The sequence below is a fragment of the Bubalus bubalis genome, chromosome 19 (assembly GCF_019923935.1).
Source record: "Bubalus bubalis isolate 160015118507 breed Murrah chromosome 19, NDDB_SH_1, whole genome shotgun sequence".
Taxonomy (NCBI): Eukaryota; Metazoa; Chordata; class Mammalia; order Artiodactyla; family Bovidae; genus Bubalus; species Bubalus bubalis.
In genome coordinates this window covers 37,821,506-37,841,752 of record NC_059175.1, presented here as the reverse complement: position 1 = coordinate 37,841,752, position 20,247 = coordinate 37,821,506, and the positions used below count along the sequence as shown (strand labels likewise).

The 20,247-nt window shown below is 36.9% G+C and overlaps 1 protein-coding gene across 2 annotated transcripts in view; it reads right to left on the bottom strand.

Annotated features, from left to right (window-relative positions):
* NADK2 (NAD kinase 2, mitochondrial) overlaps positions 1-20,247 on the bottom strand; it is a 45,295-nt gene that overhangs the window by 15,866 nt on the left and 9,182 nt on the right. For both annotated transcript variants that reach the window (XM_006074875.4, XM_006074876.4), the window contains exons 2-7: positions 15,894-15,982; positions 14,922-15,010; positions 13,954-14,035; positions 8,773-8,856; positions 7,022-7,158; positions 1,324-1,402 (exon numbers count right to left, since the gene is read on the bottom strand). In XM_006074875.4, the coding sequence (XP_006074937.1) occupies positions 1,324-1,402; positions 7,022-7,158; positions 8,773-8,856; positions 13,954-14,035; positions 14,922-15,010; positions 15,894-15,982 (560 nt within the window). The remainder of the gene's footprint in view (positions 1-1,323; positions 1,403-7,021; positions 7,159-8,772; positions 8,857-13,953; positions 14,036-14,921; positions 15,011-15,893; positions 15,983-20,247) is intronic.

The following is a 20,247-nucleotide window of genomic DNA, read 5'->3' as shown; positions in this document are numbered from 1 at the left end:
TATTCCTAGTTCACACAGCAGGTGTGCAATATATCTTACTGCGTAAATTTAAAATTATATTAAAATAATTACAACTCAAAAAGATAATTCAAATCATCCTGTTGAATCAGGTTTTGTTCTCTTCAATACTACCTCCAGTAGTAAGTTAATGGCTAAAACGTGTTTTTTTTTTAAGACAAATTTTTCTCATCATAATTAAACTTACTATAAAAGAATATGACTTATTATAATGAAGAGAATTTCAGAAAATTTGAAACTCTCAGGCAATCAATTACATGACCTTCAAAAGGTCACATGGTTCTGGTAGCAGGAGAGTAGAATATAGATTTATCTCTAATCTTCCATCCCTAACTCCCTTACAACAACAAAAATGAGAAAGAAAGTTCTAAATGTACCACCAAGAGTTAAATTAACTTTACATTATGGCAGTCATTTTACAACTAGTAACTAGTGTCACACAAATTTTCTGCAAAAAATTCTGCTGACAATTTAAGCCTAAGTAATATTCAACACTCACAAAATAGATTTTATCAGTAATAAAACATATACTAAGTTTTTATATTCCTACTGAAGAACTTCACTAAGCTTAATTTTTGGTAATAATGGTTACAAGTCTTAAGCTGTCAATACTCTTGCCTTATGATGCTGCACTGAAAAGGCTCAACATTACTTATGCAGTATTGTCAAAAATGCTTAGTCTGAATTTTATCATGCAGAGTAAAAAAAAATCATACAAATCTAAAATAAGGAATATTCTGCCAATATTCTGCAATTGGCTTAAACCATTCAAAAACGTAAAAATCATAAATGACAAAACAGGGATGGGACTAAAAACTATTCTTAATTCAATCTAAAGGGCTATGATAGCCAAATAAGATTTATTCAAAAAATAAGTAATATTTTTGTGTTCTCCTTAACTGGATCCTGGATCAAAACAAGCAAATAAATAAATCAGCTTTATTAAACATAAAATTTTAATATGAACAGTGTATAAGATCAAAGTTTTATATCAACTGCAAATATATGCCTATATATCATTCTCTTAAACATTTATAAAGCACCTATATAACAGATGAAAGGCTCAGGGAAATACTGCAGTAACTTTGTTTAATGTAGGGCTTCACAAACATTTTTGGTAATGAAACTTTCTTTCTTCTTAACATGTATTAATGTGTACAAAGGTGTGAAAACATTTCATTTAATAATTCATTTTTCTTATATAGTATTAATTATTCACAAATCTTAGGTGGTAGAAATTTAATAAACAGTTTAAAATTACTAAAATATTACATTTCAAACTCAAGATGACAAGTTTAAAAGTACCTGGATGATAAACTCTCCCCAATGAAGACTTCATTTAGTGCTCTCACTGGCAAGAGCTGGGGTCCAGAAGCCTCAAACCCTTCAGAGAATGAAAGAAAAATCCAAGAGAGCGCCTTAAAACTTGAGAAATATTATCATATAAATTTTATAAAATATTAAAATATTTGTCTTAATAGCATCTATAGCTTAACATTAACATATGAATTAAATCTTAAAGTATTCATATAGAACCACAAAATCATCTAAACATTATAGCTGCAATGAGTAAATAAACCTTAGTTTTTCTTGAAACAATTTTTCAAGAGTGATGAAATATACTGATATTTATTCACAGCATAAGATTCAAGTTGTCACACCGCTAAGTTTTGCTCCAACTACAACCTGCTTCAGAAGTAGAGATGATGGAGTACTTCCAAGGGAGAGTCATTTCTGGATTCAAGCAACAAATTACTTGGATGGTTCATGTACGAAGCCAAATCAGTTATGTTAAAAGTCAGATTATTTCTCAAATAGAAAACAGAGAATGTTTTTCAGCAATGGCAGCTCTGGAGAACAGTGCCACATCTCCTTATATGACTCCTAAAAAAATGTCATCTTTATTTTACTCAAGGTGCTGTGCACAACTTATGTAACCTTCCTTGATGATTACTTCAGATCGGATCAGATCAGTCGCTCAGTCGTGTCCGACTCTTTGGGACCCCATGAATCACAGCACGCCAGGCCTCCCTGTCCATCACCAACTCCCGGAGTTCACTCAGACTCACGTCCATCGAGTCAGCGATGCCATCCAGCCACCTCATCCTCTGTCATCCCCTTCTCCTCCTGCCCCCAATCCCTCCCAGCATCAGAGTCTTTTCCAATGAGTCAACTCTTCACATGATTACTTAAACCACACTTTATCACACAAAATCCTCCAAAGAATACCACTGCTTTCTGGATCAAAGTGTGATTTTCACCTTCAAATGGTCCCTTTTACTTTTTGTCTTTAACCAGTCCCCAGCCTGAGATGCCAGCCCTTTCTTCCCAGCGTCACCAATAGCAGGTTCGCCGCACCCAGGTGTCTCCTGCTAGGCACGCACTATGGAACAAGATACCTTTTCTGTCTCCTCCACTTTTTTTTCTTAGTCAAAGCTAAACGTTAACTTCAACTGAGGCAGCAGCTAGCCTCTAAGATGGTCCCCCATGATTCCTGCCTCTTGGTATTCACATGCTTGTATAATTTCCTTTCACATCACACCAGAATTAGTCTATGTGACAAACATAAGGCAGAAAAGATGGTATGTCACTTCTGAGATTTGGTTTAAAAAGACACCCTGGCTTCTACCTTGGTCACTCTCTCTCCCAGATCACTTGTTCGGGGGGAAGATATTCCATAAACAGTCCAATGGAGAAGCCAACACAGTGAGGACCTGAAGCCGCCTGCTAACAGCCACGTGACGAGCTGTGGTGCAGATCTTCCAGTCATGTGCCCCGGCCAACAGCTTGACTGTCACCTCTTCAGAGACCCTAAACCTGAACTAACAAGCTAAGCCTCTCTTGGATTCTTGACTTATCATAATCTCTGTGAAATCACAAGTATTTTGTATTAAGATGGTAAACTCTGGGATAATTTGCTATGTTTTAAGATTTTGTTTTAGGTTAATATGTATAAATAGACATTAGACACTTAATACTCTATAAAACTTTCCACCACTGTCACCAACACAACCACCAATTTAATATTCTCCTCTGACTTGTAGCCTGTTTATATGCTTATTGAATGTTAATTACATGTATAATTTCTTTTGGATTTTAACTGTCTAAAGTGACCCAACTATTCTTTCAATTATCACAAGTTGCTATTACAATACCATGTAATACCATGGAATCTTTAAAAATTTATTTGACTAAATTATATGATGGGCTAACATTATCAGCTAGATCTCATAATACAGAAGGAATCTGATACAAAAAGGTATATAAGAATGATGTGTTTGATCAAATTTGATTGTACTTAAGACTGCATACTTAACTTTTGATATTGTCTTAATTTGGTACTAAATATATTCACATTTTTACAACTAACAAGTTTTACCAATGTAAAAAGTTAAAATTTACAGTTTAAATTATTTCTCTTTACATAGTGTAATCACTAATGGAATGTTTTATATCTCCTCACAGATTTTCTACAACTGTTCACTAACAGTAAGTACTCACTAAACATTGCTTTGTACTCAGTTGCTAAGTCATGCCTGAGGCAAGAATACTGGACTGGGTTGCCATTTCCTTCTTCAGGGGATCCTCCCAATCCAGGGACGGAACCTCTGTCTCCAGCACTGGGAGGCACGTTCTTTACTGCTAAGCCACCAAGGAAGCCGTCACTATATATTAGTAACTGATAAATCTTAAATCTCACCAAACTGTAACCATATGTTTTTCTTTTGTATGGTCTTAACTGTTTATCTGTATTCCTGTTTCTCCTTATCCTAATTTTCCTTTCTGTATATAGCACTTTTACTATATGTGCTTGCTGAATTTCACCTGAAATCTTTTATCAAAGGAGGAAGAGAATATATAAAATTGCTTCAAGTCTCATTAATCATCTTAATTCTGCTTATATTTCTTTCATGCTAATTGACTACCAAACATTATTTAATCACTAAACTGTTCATTTACACCTTGCTTCAACAAAACATGAAAAGATGGACTCAATAACAATTGACAATTTTCTATTCAAGAGAATCCATTACAAAATTAATCATTAATTTATATTCTTAAGTATAGAATTGTTATGTGACAGAAACCACAATCCTGTGCAATTCTCTCACACTGTCAGACTATTAGACTATGTTTCTGGAGCTACCCACCTTGGGTATAGTCATGGAACTAGTAATGGCCAATGGAATATGAGGAAAAGTAGTGAAAAGGCCTGGCTCCTAAAACTTCCTTAAGCTCCCCATGCTCTCACTGTCTTCTCCCCATAGTTACAAAGGACCAAACAGAAGATCAAAAGCCTTAGAAGATGGTAGGAGCCACTGTTTGGAGGTTGCCTGAAAACTCCTTGGACAGTGAGCTGAACTATAAATAAAACTTCAGTATGTCAAGCCACTGAGATTCTAGGATTGTTTATCAAATCAATTCACTTATCCAAATTAATACAACTAGGCTTGCAAATAAAAAGTTACGAGTTTATGTGATTAAAAGTTTTCTTTAACAAATAAATAAACTCTACCTTCCCTTGACTTAGCATGCACGCACATCATTATGTCATTCTTGGGCTTTCCTGGTGGCACATACAGTAAAGAATCTGCCTTAAATGTGGGAGACCGGGGTTCAATCCCTAGGTCAGGAAGATCTCTGGAGGAGGGTATGGCAACCCACTCCAGTATTCTTGCCTAGAGAATTCCATAGACAGAGGAGCCTGTTGGGCTACTGTCCATGGGGTCGCAAACAGTCGGACACAACTGAAGCGACTTAGCATGTACACACCTTCCCTTGAGGGTATAATGGTAATAAAAATGAACTCCTCTTCATTAATTTGAATACAACCCAGGTGGCTCAGGTGGTAAAGAATATGCCTGCAATGCAGGGGAGCCTGGTTCAATCCCTGGATCAGGAAGATGCACCGGGGAAGGAAATGGCAACCCACTCCAGTATTCCTGCCTGGAAAATTCCATGGACAAAGAAGCTTGGTAGGCTACAGTTCATGTGGTTGCAGAGTCAGACATGACTGAGCAACTGAGCACACCACATACATAATCTAGTTAAGGACAGATAACACTAAATAGAAAATTTTATTTGATTAAAGTTAAATCATCCTTCTTGCAAAAAAAACAGGATTTTTTTCTCTTTAATCCTGTGTTCCAAATTAAAAAGCTAAATCAGGGATCAAACATGGTGGTATATTTATAATCTCAAACCTACTCCTATATTCAAAAATCCCAAATGGCAGTTTCTTAGGAAGTGTTCCCTGCCAACCTGAAGAGAATTTAAATAGGAAACATGAGATATATCTTGAAATCTTCCTAATTTTTCCTCAGAAAATAAAGCTCTTTATCAAGGAAAAAACTCTCTAACAAAAAAAGTTCTCTAAAATAGTGCCAACATTGTAAATGCTATATAATTGCTAATAACAATAATATTAATAATATAACAATTTACAGTGTTGTTATTGAGAAATCTGAAACTACTCTGATTCCAGATTCTTCATGTATAAAATAACCTGCTCCAACCACAATAACCACCACTATCACCACTTCCTTTCTGGAAGCTTGCAAGAGGTTTGCTTTATCCCTAGTATACTAACACCTCAGTGTGGGACCTTTTACCATTGATTATATTAAGTATTTTGTGTGTTCCTTCATTCAGAGACTGATGCCTAAGTTTTGAATAATTTTTTTTTAATTCTTTTTATTTTGAGTATTTCTTGTGCTTTTACTAGAACTACCAGTAACCAGATGTAAATATCCTGAATATTACTAAGTTTATATGTAATTTGTTTCTATATATATTTAGTTTATAAGCTAAAACCAGTGAATCTGAGCAATGAATTTACATCCTATATACTGTTGGTGAAAACAACCAAATCCTGAACATCTTTTGATGACAGCAATAACTTGTTTGGGTGAAATATAAAGTAAAATTTCTAGTTAAGATTTTAAAATCTTTTAAAAAAATTAAAATCTTAATAGTTACTGCAGTCTTTCAAAAACAATAATAGGAAATCTGCTTATGAATGACTTGAAATATTTCCAGATTTTTAAAAACTAGTTATTTAAAAATTTTCTAAAATCAAATGACTTTTTTTCAGGGAAAGAAAAACCATCTTTAAAACATGGCATTAACTCACAGTTTAGGAACATCTAACCTATAAAGCTATAAATCACCATGAAAAACTGAAAAAAATAAATATAAGTAAACATCAAATACCACAACCAGACAGAAACAAAGCTGGAAAACAGTTATGTACAGATAGCTTTTCCTGATAAAGTTTAGTCAAGAAATGAAATGCAAGAGGAAATAATATCCTTTTATACAGTCCACAGATATTTAGGATATCTCTCAGGATCTTCTTGCATCATGAAAATCTTACAGTTATGGGACAAAGTGGGAAAATACTGCTAAATATAATCCTCAAATTAGCTCAAATCTGAGAATTCATCTTAACACAACAAAAAAGCTGCATATCATTTTATGCTAATATTCCCTTAGCATCTTACACAAATATTTGAAATACAAATCTTAAGCTGACATGCAAAATTTCCTAACAAAAAGATTTTTTAATCAATACCTAGACCCATGGTAAATATATGTAAATGCAAATATATAAATGTATAATTATTATGAAGTCTTCCACCGATTAGTTCATTTTCTTTCAACCACTTTCTTTTTCCTTTTTGACATTTCAAAGATTAAGACCAAGTCTAGACTCTTTCCTTAAATATCAAGTACCCTCTGGGACATTTTATAGTCCTTCCCTCATCAATGAGTTTTCAAACCCACCCTAGAAAAAAATTGTTATGGAAATATGCTATATTTCTTATTTCAGAATCTAATCATAAAAATTTTACAACTCAAGTAGTTCATTGTACTTCCTTAAATGTAGTCAGTGGCACTGAAATCCCCAAATAATTATAAGTGATTACTTCCAGAAATTAAAGATCAAAGGAACTGTAAAGTACATATTGCCCCAAACACACTTAATTCCCAATCCACCTACTTTCATCATGAACCCTTTCAATGTTGAAGGCTCTACTATGCTGATTCAAACTCAGCTGCTGTTCATGGAGGTCCACAGGAACGGGGTTGATGCCAGTCCCTTCAAGATATAACCTAATTCGCTGCCTCCACAACCACCTTAGAGTGAAGAAAAAGCAAGTTATATTGAGATAGAATAAGCTAAACAAAGGATTAGACATTATAGTTTCTCCAAATTAAAAAAATTCATATTAAAAAACTAGTTATCCCATGAACTAATTACCCCAGAAATATCTAAAACCCACCACAAATTCCTGCTCAAAAACAGATTTAGATGGCACTATCTACTGTATCTATGCTGCTGCTACTGCTGCTAAGTCGCCTCAGTCATGTCCGACTCTGTGCGACCCCATAGACGGTAGCCCACCAGGCTCCCCCGTCCCTGGGATTCTCCAGCGAAGAACACTGGAGGGGGTTGCCATTTCCTTCTCCAGACCCCTCAAATAACATGAATTAAAGTCAAATTATTTATCAAGTATCCATTAAATCCCATATATGGAGCTAATGTAGTTGTGTTTTACTTATCAAAAAGTATAATATATATAAAAAAGAAAACATTATGAAATTAAAACACCATTATGTTAAGGTGATCAGATTATATAAAAATTCCTTTCCTAAAATTCTGTAATAATGTTTTTCTGTTTTGTTATTTTTTTTTTTACATAAGAGCTCAATAACAAATACTATAACACTGAAGATTACATCTAAAACTTCAATGACTTTTTAGTGGGGGGAAAAAAAAGGAATCAAGTTTAATTGATTTTAAAATCAAAAACTGACATATCAAAAAGCCAATGGGACAGATTCTACTAGATAAGTACACAAAAATATACTCCTTTTTGGAATATATTAGTCATCTGTAAGGGTGCTAAACTTCTGAGATGAGCAGAAACTGAAAACTCGCTACTAAGAAACTCGCTACTAAAAAAAGATTTCAGAAGTCAAGAAGATTTAATACAATTTCACAAACACCTAGAGAAAAGGTTTTCTCAAACTATAAAATCTGGGCTAAGTCAGCGAAAAATAGTAGTCCAACTTAGCTCTAATTAATTGGTCTACCTCATCTTAACTCTTCCCTCTACCCTTCTCTCTTCACGGCAGTCTGACTACGGAACAAATTAAGTGAAAGGAATATTAAAAAAAAAAAAAACATCTCCACTGGTTAGGAAATACTTAACATGTAAGACAGAGATACCAGGAATACTTAACATGTAAGACAGAGATACCAGGAATCTCTATAGTTAGAATAAATCCAACCCTCAGACACTCTGGATGGGAGAAGATGAGGGTGAAAAATACAAAATCTCAGAGAACTTGAACATTTAATTTTCACCAACAGTCTTAATCATCTTTTTACCAAACTGCTAACAGCATGTAAGGTTAAAGTAGAGACATGGCCTCTATCTCACTGAAGGAGAAAAACCTCTACTTAACAATTATATTACAGCCCAAGTGGCATTCGGCAAGGTTTCTCCACTTAGTTCCAATAGGGTTGGGAGAAGCCAAGTTAGATGTGTTTGTGACTCAGCTAATGTATTATTTTTTATGTATTATATAAATTCCTTTTTATGGCTACAATTATGGACTAATCCAAATATTACCTAATTTGTTCTGTTTAACAGCATTTTTAATGACACACATTAATAAAATAATTATATAATAATAAGATTATCTTAACAAGATAATTATAGAGCAATAGTAAGAAATTCCTACCTGAATTCACCACGATAGAACTTCTGCAAGGCTTCTGGGAAGGAATGCGTATATCGAACAGGAAGACATAAATGACCCTCAGACCTTTATTTTAAAGGGATTTGGGTGGCATAAAGGGAAGAAGGAATAAAAGTACTCAATTCAAAAGGTATCATTAAACTACAAAAATCAGACATGAATATCTTTGAATTTCTACTCTATAATTCATTTTTGCCACATATTATTTATATCTTCAATAAGAACCAAAAAAAAAAAAAAAGAAGACCAAATAGAAATAGTAGTTTACATCCAGGTTTAATGCCATAATACAACTTAAGTTTCCACATTACAGTAAAACTAACAGCAAATTTGCCACTGATTGATATCCCTGCAAAATTATCTAATGGTGTAGTGATGTTTGCATCTTAACATCTATATTACTTAACTACTAACTTTGGGCAAGTCACTTTAGCATCAGCTTCTTTATCTCTAAAAGGGCCATAAAACCACCAATCTCAAAAGGTTATTCTGAGGAATCAAACTGTTTATGTGAAAGTTTTTTGAACCATAAACCCCTTATAAATATCTTTTAAGATAATCTCTTACTAAAAGAGAACTCAGCTTAATCTAATCTAACTTCAAGGAGTTAACAAATTCATGAAAGACAGAATTTTTTTTTTAAAAATTGCTAATTACAAACTGTTAACTGCCTATAGGCTGATACAGGAAGATGAGAGGCTATGGCACCTAACATGAGGAAAGGTGTCCAGAAAGTTCAATCATCCTCATTTATGTGATGCTTCAATCTTGAAGGAAAGGTTGACAGTTTGCCTGGCAAACCAAATCAAACCAAACCAAAACAAACCCTTAATAGTAATTGTAAATTAACATAAATGTGAAGAGCCACGTAAAAGGCTTCTACAAAGCTGTAACTAGTCAATTTATCTGAGATAAATTTATCTAAGAGACTTAGGCAGGGACTAGATTTTTAAAATTTTTATGTTTACTACAATACTCTTATACAGTGCTAAGATTATAAAAGTTGAAAGTGAAAGTATAAGTCGCTCAGTCCTGTCCGACTCTTTGGGACCCCATGCACTTCTCCAGGCCAGAACACTGGAATGGGTAGCCTTTCCCTTCTCCAGGGGATATTCCCAACCCAGGGATTGAACCCAGGTCTTCCGCATTGCAGGCGGATTCTTTACTAGCTGAGTCACAAGGGAAACCCCTTATATAAAAGTTATCAACAGTCATTTATTTGATAGAATACCTACTGAGGTCACCTGCAGGTCTACAACACTCAAGACAGAAAAATCCAGGCCTGGCCTGGAGGATTCAATTTCAGTGTGGCTCACTCACTAGTGCTAACTGCTGGCAAGGTCCTCGAGTCTCTCTCCATGTGAGTCTCCCCACAGGGCGGCCTTGGTATCCTCACATCATGGTGGCTGACTTGCTCAAGAATGAGCAACCCAAGAGACCAACACAGAAGCTACAGTACCATTTATGACTGGCCTTGGAATGCACACACTGTTCTATCATATTCTGTTGATCCCACAGGCTAGGCCTGCTTACAATGGGAAGGGAACCACATAAAGGTGTAAATAACAAGAGGCTACCTTAAAGGTTGGCTATCACATGCTCTCTACCCCATTTTGATTATTAAGCATTTAAATGTCATAATTATAGACAGGGGTCAGCAGAGAGAGTACAGAATACCAAAGAGAAAACTGAAATTGTCTATTTAATTTAGTTGAGTCTATCAATGAGCCATCTTAAAGAAGCAGATCCTCCAGCCCAAGTCAAACCTTTGGATGCCTGCAGTTCCAGCTGACATCTGCCTATAACCTCATTAGAGATCCCAAGTTAAAACCATCCAGCCAAACCCTTCCTGGATTCCTGACACACAGAAACCATGGGAGATAATAAATTATTATTACTGTTGTTTTAAGCCTCCAGTTTGCAGATGATTTGTTATGCTGCGTTTGATAACTACTGCAGAGAAGAAGAAACTTAATTGAACATTAACTTCTGGGCTTATTTAAGGATTGTGGGACACCTCACACTTATAAGAAATATAAGTCAGGCAACCCGAATTATGGAACAAGCTAGAGGCCTTATACATTTATGCCTGGGGGTAAAAAGAAAAAACCAAAAGACTTCTAGAATATATTATTCCAGGTAGAAATTAGAGAAACAACACCTTCTGCTTCTCAGTTTCAAAATCTTCACAAGCTAATGAATATTAAGCCAGTTTTTAAAGGAGAATATATTTCAACAAACTATAAAATATGATCACTAAACAATCTCTTACTTTAATGATACAAAAATATATCATTTCAAAGTTTTTCTAAAATACATGTGTACAATCACTAAAGACAATTAAAAAATAATTACTGAAGCAATAATCTCAGTTACTTGTGCTCAGGAGATATTTGCTCAGCTAGGTCAGGGTCCTAGCCCTGCTCCCTAAAATCATTTAACTAATCATTCATTTTTCAAGTGTTTATTGCCTACTGACTATGTATAATAATAGTATGCTAGAGAAATTTAGTCCTATACTCAAGGAATTTGTAGTCTGACAGAAGAGACAAATAACCAAGGAGAAAATAATAAGAAGAGATAAGTGCACTCTGTAGAAGGAATCATAGTCAGAGCCCAAGACAGGAAGCAGTCTTGAATTAAAAAGAACTATACAATTGAGTCAGTGGTCTAAGGGCACTCCAGGCGAAAGCACAAATAAAGGCATGAAAAGGACCTCTAGAGAACTCTCTCACTTACTCCTTCCAGCCCTGCTATCTTGCTATCAAGAAAGCCCATCACCAGAGCAAAAGCTCCCACAAGTGAGCCCCCAATCAAGATGTTAGGCTGCTCATCCATTACACTGTGCTTAAGAACAGCTTCAGGTTGGGGCGGCAGGGTGGGGGGCGAGGGAGGATTACTGAATGAAGGTATAAACTTCCATTTATGAGACAAGAAAGTACTGGAGAAGCAATGTGCCACATGCTAGCTAAAGTTAACACCGGTGTACGGTATATTTGAAAGTTATTCAAGAGAGCAGATCTTAAGAGTTCTCATCATTAGGAAACAAACTTTTCCATCTTTTATTTTTTTTAGCTATATCAGATAACAGATGCTAACAACTTATTGTGGTAATGATTTCACACAACACGTGTTACATCAAGTCATTATGTTGTACATCCTACACTTATACGGTGCTGTATGTCCATTATATCTCATTAAAACTGGGCAAAAATACAATGAAAAAAACCCAAAGAATAGACTTCAGGAAGGATCCTAGAATGTTTCTAGAGAGGCATCAGTCCTTTTTTTAAGCTGAAGAACGTGCCTGTGGGTAAATAAAGATAGGTGAAACTAGAAAAGCAGATAAGCAACAGGTGGTGAAACATCATATACATTATGCTAAGGAATTTGCAAGGCATCCTGAAGATCAAAAGGAAACCCTGACAGACTTTAACTAAGGAGTGGATACAATCAAATTTGCACTTTAGGAAAAATACTAAGGCAAAGTCTGAAGGATGTGTCGGAAAGAGCAAGAATGGAGATTATTGCAGTAATTTAACTCACACACTACAAAGGCCTGAGCTATGATTAGTAACAGTGAGGAGGGCAAGAGATGGACTCAAAGGTAGGACCCCTAAAACTTCACACTAAATACCGACCAATATGATGCAGGGAGTGCAGGGAGGGGGTGAGGACGGGTCGCCACAGCTTTAGCACCCAGTACAGTTCCATTCATCAAGTATGGCGGCGGGGAAGGAGACAAGTCCATTTGTAGATACATTACTTTTAACTGCCACCAGATACATTCAAGTGGAAGCCAGTATGGCTACAACAGCATGAAGAAAGAAAATAATAGGACATAAGGATACAGAAGAGTCAGAAGCCAGATAATGTAGAGTCTTGAATGTCACAGCGAAGATGATCAACCATCCCCATTTGCCCGAGATGGACAATTTTCCCAGGACGAAGGGCTTTCAGTGCTAAAACTGAGAAAATCCCAAGCAAACCAGGATGAGAAGGAACTGGTCATCCTAGTCATTGTAAAATTAATTTTATCCTGAGTTAGATGGAGAGCCACAGTAAGACTCTTAGCAGAGAAGTCTACCTAATATTACCAAACTTTTATAAAACAGTCACTGTGGCTGCAGTGGACAGAGACTAAAATAAGGTAAGAGTAGAAGCAAGATCACTGTTGGATATAAAGATTCTAGAGTCATCAGAATCTTAGTTAAAACGACAGATGTTAATCAGTTATTCTGGAGATAGTACAGAAAAGGAATAGAAAAGACTTATCTATGACTAAGTAGAAAGATAATGGTAGAAAATATTTTAATTTGTCAGGAAAGTGAATGAAGAGAGAATTAAGAAAAAAACAGAGGGGATCAACACACTGAAAACCAAAGGGCAGATTTATTAGAATTGAGGAAATAGGTCTGCTATTAAGGAAGGAGGCCATGGTCAGAGAGATTTGAGAGATGGGGAAATTCTAGATGACTGCAAAGTCCAGATATGATCATGGTTGTGAGTGGCTGGAACAGAATAAGGTTATATGTCAGAGAAGCTGAGGAAAGGGGGAAAAAGTGATAACAGGGTTTGATTTATTTATTAAGTCAATGAAGTCACCCAGGAAATCAGTGGAGGCATACTTAGGAATATAGATAAGAGCCTAAGTAAGGGGAGAAGATGCAATATCATTAACTCATCCATCACCAGCAACACCAAATGTCACCAGTACTCACCTCAATCAAGGGCTCAGGTATATTCAGCTACAGACACTACTCCCAAACTACCTGGGAAATCAGATGTGAGGACCTGTCCATCCCGTATCATCATTTTCTACCAGCAGTGCCAGTGCAATGCATATGCATTTCTCATGCCTAAGCTAACAAAAGACAGCTAAGACTTTGAGAATAACTGCAAAGAAGAGAAATCTTCTAAAGGTAGAGATCAATTCTACATGCCTAGATTTCATCACCAAAATGGTTCTGGTACATAGTTCTAACATTCATGATAGCCAGGAAGGGTGATGTTTCCACTCACACAGCATGCACCATGGCAGACACCCTGTAGCAAGAGGATAAAGAGCTTCCAAACTTTAAGATTTATCATAAATATATACTATGCAAAGCAAAGAATAAATGTATGTATGTATAACAGGTAAAAAAAATTCTTTTTCCTTACCGTTCTGGGTCGGTGTTTACACCAATAACTGGTTTAAGTCTGTCCAAGACTTTACTTGCCGCCAAGAGCATCGTGCCATCCCCTGAAGGACATAAAGCATTAAACACTAGTTTTGTAACAAGTCTGATTAACAACACTGTGAACATTAGTTCTTTTAGCAATCACACCCTACCCCATCCTGTTGGCTGCCACAGCCTCCTCCACTTCCTTTCTACCCGCTATTCTTTGTGTTCTCTCTCCAACTCTAATCCAGAATTTCTCAACAGTGCCATGAGTGACACTTTAGGCCAGGTAATTGTTGTGTTTTGGGGGTTGTCCTGAGCCTGTAGGGTGATGGGCAGTATCCCTGGCCTCTACCCATTAGATGCCAATAGTAGCCCCCAGGTGGGAGCCACTATTCTAACCCTATCACTTCTTTTAACCATTCCTCTTTCCCTCTCTCATACCATCAGTCCAAATTCACAAATTATTTTAATGAGAATACATCCAAAGTGTCCAACTTTGCATTTTTCTCCCCACCAAAAAAAAACCCATAAAGGTTTATAAAGAATGGTCACTAATGTAATAATACGGCTCAGGAAAAAAACAAGCATAAGTATACTGGGACCAAAGAGGGATAGAATTTATCTAATCTCATTAAACTCTTAAACTCAACTATTTTTTGAAGACTGGCATAACTAAACCAAAATACAATTATAAACAATCCTTTGAATCATATTTAAAGTTAAAGGCACCCCTTAAATATACATACAGAAATACACATGCACAGAACCTCACAGTAACATCATCCACTAAAAAATTAAAATGTATAAAGCACATCTTTTAAAATCTGATTGTAAAAATCTAAAAATTTGTCTTACAGAAGGACTCTGAAAGCGTCATTACAACTAGCTCACAGGATATTTGGAAATATGACTATTAAAGAGCATTTCCATATTCCAACACCTTTACCTCTGCAAAACTATTACCTCCTGCAGCTATGACAGCATCTGCCCATCGAACAGTTTCCTCATCATATTCTCTCCTCTTTACGAGACGAACCTCAATTCCCTCATTCCTAAGATAAAAAAAGTAAACGGTATATAAAATTTCCACTAACATAAAGGAGTATGTTTTTTGAGAGGCAGATTATTACAACAGAGATGTAAAATAAACAAATCTATTTTACAAACAAATTTATATTTAACTTTGGAAGGTCAGCTTCATTTTCATGTAACCACAACAACCAATCAACTATTAACTATAGGAAGCATATGAATAAACTATCTCAAGTCTCCAGTGTGCTTTAAAAACATCTTTTAAAGCCCTTGATCAATAGCAATATTAATTAGAATTTCCTTTTATTTTCTCTACTCTTCCTGACGCTAAAATTCATTAATACAAAATGGTCCAAAAGACTAACACTTTGAGAGACAATTTTTTAAAATAAGAGCAAATAGCTATTATTTTAAATTCAACAAATATTGACTGCCTGATAAAAACAGTGACTAAAATACTTCCTAATTTGCATGTCCTCACATTGATTCTCTTGCATACACACACTTATTCACTGACTCATTTAGCCTTTAATTAATGGAAGTTTCTATAATCATAATTTTTAGACATTCAAAAACTATTATAATGAACACCTATATAATCTACTATTCTGTTTAAGAAATAAAACATTATCCTACAGTTGAAGTGTACAAAATTAACTGTGTAGAAAAGGCACTTCTTGGGCAGACCAAATAATAACTGACAATCTGAAATTTTCAGAGTACAATAAAAACTTCCTTAAAAATACTCTAATACCAGATCCATTAGCCACAATACAATTTTCTTAAAATGATTCTATAATGGCCATCTCTCCTAAAAATCTAAGTATTAGCTGCTAGTAAAAATTTAAAAATTTAAAGTCCTCAATACAGAAGCCCACTTAACACCTTATCCCACAGACTTACCGTAAACTATCAAGAATGTGCTCTACATTTTTGGTGTGAATATGATGTCGCTCAAGCAGTCCACTGTAGCTAGAGCCTTTCAGTGCGAGCTATATCAAAATAAAACAAATTTTGCCTTATTACATAATATGCTTTACATATTGTATTTCTTTAAAAAGCCCTATATAAGACAGACTGGGTTGTTTTGGGGTTTTTTTGAACATACATTTTAATGGCTATCTGTGAAACCCACAAGTATAAACTTAATTAGAAAGTCTGGTTCCAGAAAATCATAATGTGGTTTTAATACCAAATACAGCATTAAGTTTCCTGAATCAGTATATCCTGAATCCTGAATGTAGTCAACAGGATTTCAAAAGTCCATGTTTTACAGCCTGAGTGTCTTTTTTTTTTTCCTAAATGGATTTTTTAACATGCTGAATTTGGCTACTAAAGACCAAAGATGAGCTATTATTTTAGAAAGCAGTCATCTAAAGGTCATCTGATGACCTCTGTTCTACTTGGACTTGCAGCTCTCTTGTATTCCAATTTCTGAACTCTATCTGAAATTTACACAATCCAAAGGGCTTGCTGGCTGCTTGAGAGTGGATAACTTCTAGATGTAAGGACATATAGTCTTCAATAATTGTTTTTGCTAGATGTTTAGAATATTTTATAATGTCACTATCTTATCATTAATATTCTTTTAAACTATGTGTCTTCTAAAATCATCCACAAAGTAAAACGTTGAGAGGGAAGTTTAGAAACATTCATTTAATCATCAAGGAGGAAATATGTTCACTAGCGTGAATGCTAGAATCAAAAAGCATGTAATCTGGGGGACAACAAAATGAAAACTACTTACAGAAAAACTATCCGAGAAAAAGAAACAAAACAGAAGACCAGCAGAAAAGATCTTCTACAACTAAAGATACAAGGGAACCACAGCAAGACAGGTAAGAGGTATGAGATGCAGCGTAGTCAAGGCCCACACCCCTGGGTGGACAACCCCCAAATGGGGGGAAGGAATAATTTTCAATTGCAGAGCTGCTTCCCAAGGAGCAAGGGGCCAGAGCCCCACACTGACTCCCCAGCCCAGAGGCCTGCACTGGGAAGACGAGTCCCCAGACATCTGTCTGTGAAGGCCAGCAGGACTGACTTTTAGGAGAACCAGGGCTGTGGGAAATAAAGAGCACACACAAAACTCCACACACTCCAGGACCCAGCGCAGAAGCAGCCATTTGAAAAAATCCTGGGTCAGACCCATCTGTTGATCTTGGAGAGGTTCCTGAGGAGGCAGGAGGCAACTAGAGCTCACCCTGATGACGTGGGCCACTGGTGATGGCCACTGTGGGATGCTCGTTCCACCATGAGGACACTGGCGCTGGCAAACGCCATTGTGGAACTCCCTCTCTATTTTATTACTGCTGGGATGCGAACCCACAGGCCTGCCACCTAAAGACCCCGTGAGCCCATAGGTAACTCCAGACCTAGCCCTGTCCACCTGAGAACCCGAGACCCAGCCCACACACCAGCACGCTCATAGCAGGCCCGGGATCCCCAGGACCCGGCTCCGCCTATCAGTGGACCTGTAACAGCCTGGGGGCCGGCTTCACTCACTGGGGAGTGGGGCAGCACCAGTCCAAGGCCCCCTGGGCCCTGGCCACCAGTGGGTTGACCCCAACTCCAGAACCTCTAGGGCCCTGCAACCAGAGACTCCAGGACTGCCTCCACCCACCAGTGGGATGGTGCTAACCCCAGGACCCAGTTCTCCCACCAGAGGGCAGGTACCAGCCTGGGGATCCTGTTGACCCCAGCCCCACCCACCAGTGGGCCAACAGCAGCTCTGGGGCAGCTTGTGCTCTCGACCAGCTGCCAGGATCTGGCCCCATCCACCATTAGGCTGACGCCAGCTTTGCAACATCCCCGACCCCACAGCCAGTCATGTCAAGAGCCAACCCTGCCCATCAGCAGGCCAATACCAGATGTGGAACCCCTACGTGCAACCACCTAGTCCAGAACTCAGCTCCACCCACAAGTGGGCCAGCACCAGGTCAAGGGACCCCAGGGCCACACAGCCAGCAGCCTCATGACCCAACCCCACCCCACGGCAGCCAGCACACCAGGCGGGGCCTGACAACCAACCAGAAGCCCCACAGTAGTCAGCTGGCACAGGAGGGCCCATGCAGCCCACATAGGAGGCATCCCTAAAGTATGTAAGTCTGGTGACCAGAAAAAAGTGTGTTGCTGACATGCAAAGGACATCTAAAAAAGGCTGTTTCTCCAAAGCTGGAAAACATAACCAGCCTACCAAATATACAGAAACAAAAACAGCAAATCAGGAATAATGGAGCAGGGAGGAATACGTTCCAAATAAGTGAACAAGATAAAATCACAGAAGAATTAAATGAAATGGAGACAGGAAATCTAAACCTGATAGAGTTCAAGGTAATGATCAAAGAACTCGGGAGATTAAATGAGAAGAGTGAGAAGTTAAAAGGTTTTAAAAAAAGAGTTAGAAAATACAAGGGGCTTCCCTGGTGGCTCAGACACTAAAGAATTTGCCTGCAATGCAGGAGACCCAGGTTCAATCCTTGGGTCTGGAAGATCCCCTGGAGAACAGAAAGGCTACTCACTCCAGTATTCTTGCCTGGAGAATTCCAATGGACAGAGAAGCTTGATGGTCATGGGGTCGCAGAGAGTTGGACACAACGGAGCGACTAAAACTGTCACTTCAAAAATATGAAGATGACGAAACAGATGAAGAACAATAACTGAAATGAAAAATACACTAGAAGGACTCAACATTACATTAGATGATATAAAGGGATGGATCAGCGAGATGAAAGATATAGTAGTGGAAATCACTGAAGATGAACAGAAAAAGGAAAAAAAGAATAAAAAGAAATAAGGACAGTTTAAGAGACCTCTGGGACAACAGGTGCAAAATAAATGAGTCACAGTATGAAATGATTATGTGGTGATCATTCTGAAATGTTAGAAACATCAATCACTATGCTCCATAACAAGAACATAGTGCTGTAGGTCAATTATACTTCAAAAACAAACTCACTAAGAAAAACAGATAAGATTTGTGGTTACTAGAAGGAACGGAGAGTTGGATGAAAGTAGTCAAAAGGTACAAACTCCCAGTTTTAAGATAAATATTAGAGATGTACAACATGATAATTTTAATTAACACTGCAGTATGTTATATATAAAAGCTGTTGAGAGTAAATCCTTAGAGGTCTCATCACAAGAAAAAAAAAATTTCTATTTCTTTAATTTTATATCTATATGAGATGACAGATGCTTACTAAACTTACTGTGATAATCATTTCATGACGTATAAATGTCAAATCATTATGCTGTACACCTTAAACTTACATGGTGCTGTGTAAAAATTACATCTCAAGAGTAGAATTTCTTCTTGTGAATTACTGTAATTCTTTAATAACTCATGCTTAATACATTTATTTAGAGAATACAAGTTCTTTCATTAATTATTTTCATAAACAATGTAGCTGGTTGGCCTACTAAGTTGTATTAACATAGAATAGCTAACTAGGCTGGAGAAGGCAATGGCACCCCACTCCAGTACTCTTGCCTGGAAAATCCCATGGACGGAGGAGCCTGGTAGGCTGCAGTCCATGGGGTCGCTAAGAGTCGGACACGACTGAGCAGCTTCACTTTCACTTTTCACTTTCCTGCATTGGAGAAGGAAATGGCAACCCACTCCAGTGTTCTTGCCTGGAGAATCCCAGGGACGGGGGAGCCTGGTGGGTTGCCGTCTATGGGGTCGCACAGAGTCGGACACGACTAAAGCAACTTAGCAGCAGCAGCTAACTAGGCAACTAAGAGATAAGACATTTTTAAAAATCACTAATAAAAAGCATCAATTAGAAAGTCTTATATCACTATTCAACTTGCTCTTATATTAAAAAACAATTTTATTTAATACTCAAAAGATAGTAAGAATTTCTAGCTACCAGCTTAGAAAATAACACTTCAAAGATTTAAAAACATATTTCAATTAGACAAAAACAGGAACTCAGGAATTCTCTGTAAAACATTTTAAAATTAAGAAACTAAAGAAATTACTGAAATTTAGAATACATTCTCAACTCTGCAATGCTACATTTAAGGTATCAGTATTAGTGACAAAGTTCTTAATATTTTTTTCTTTTTTTCCTCCAAAAGCTTGTTAATTCTCATCAGCATTAACAAAAAGTTTTTTTTAAAGATTATCCACTAAAATGGAAAAACCGGTGTGAACCTAAAAGTTCTACAGCAGACACACTTAACGTAACAGAACTGCCCCTATAAAATCTGCCAAAGCCAACAACGCTTCTCCCCACATGCTTCGAGGTTAAGA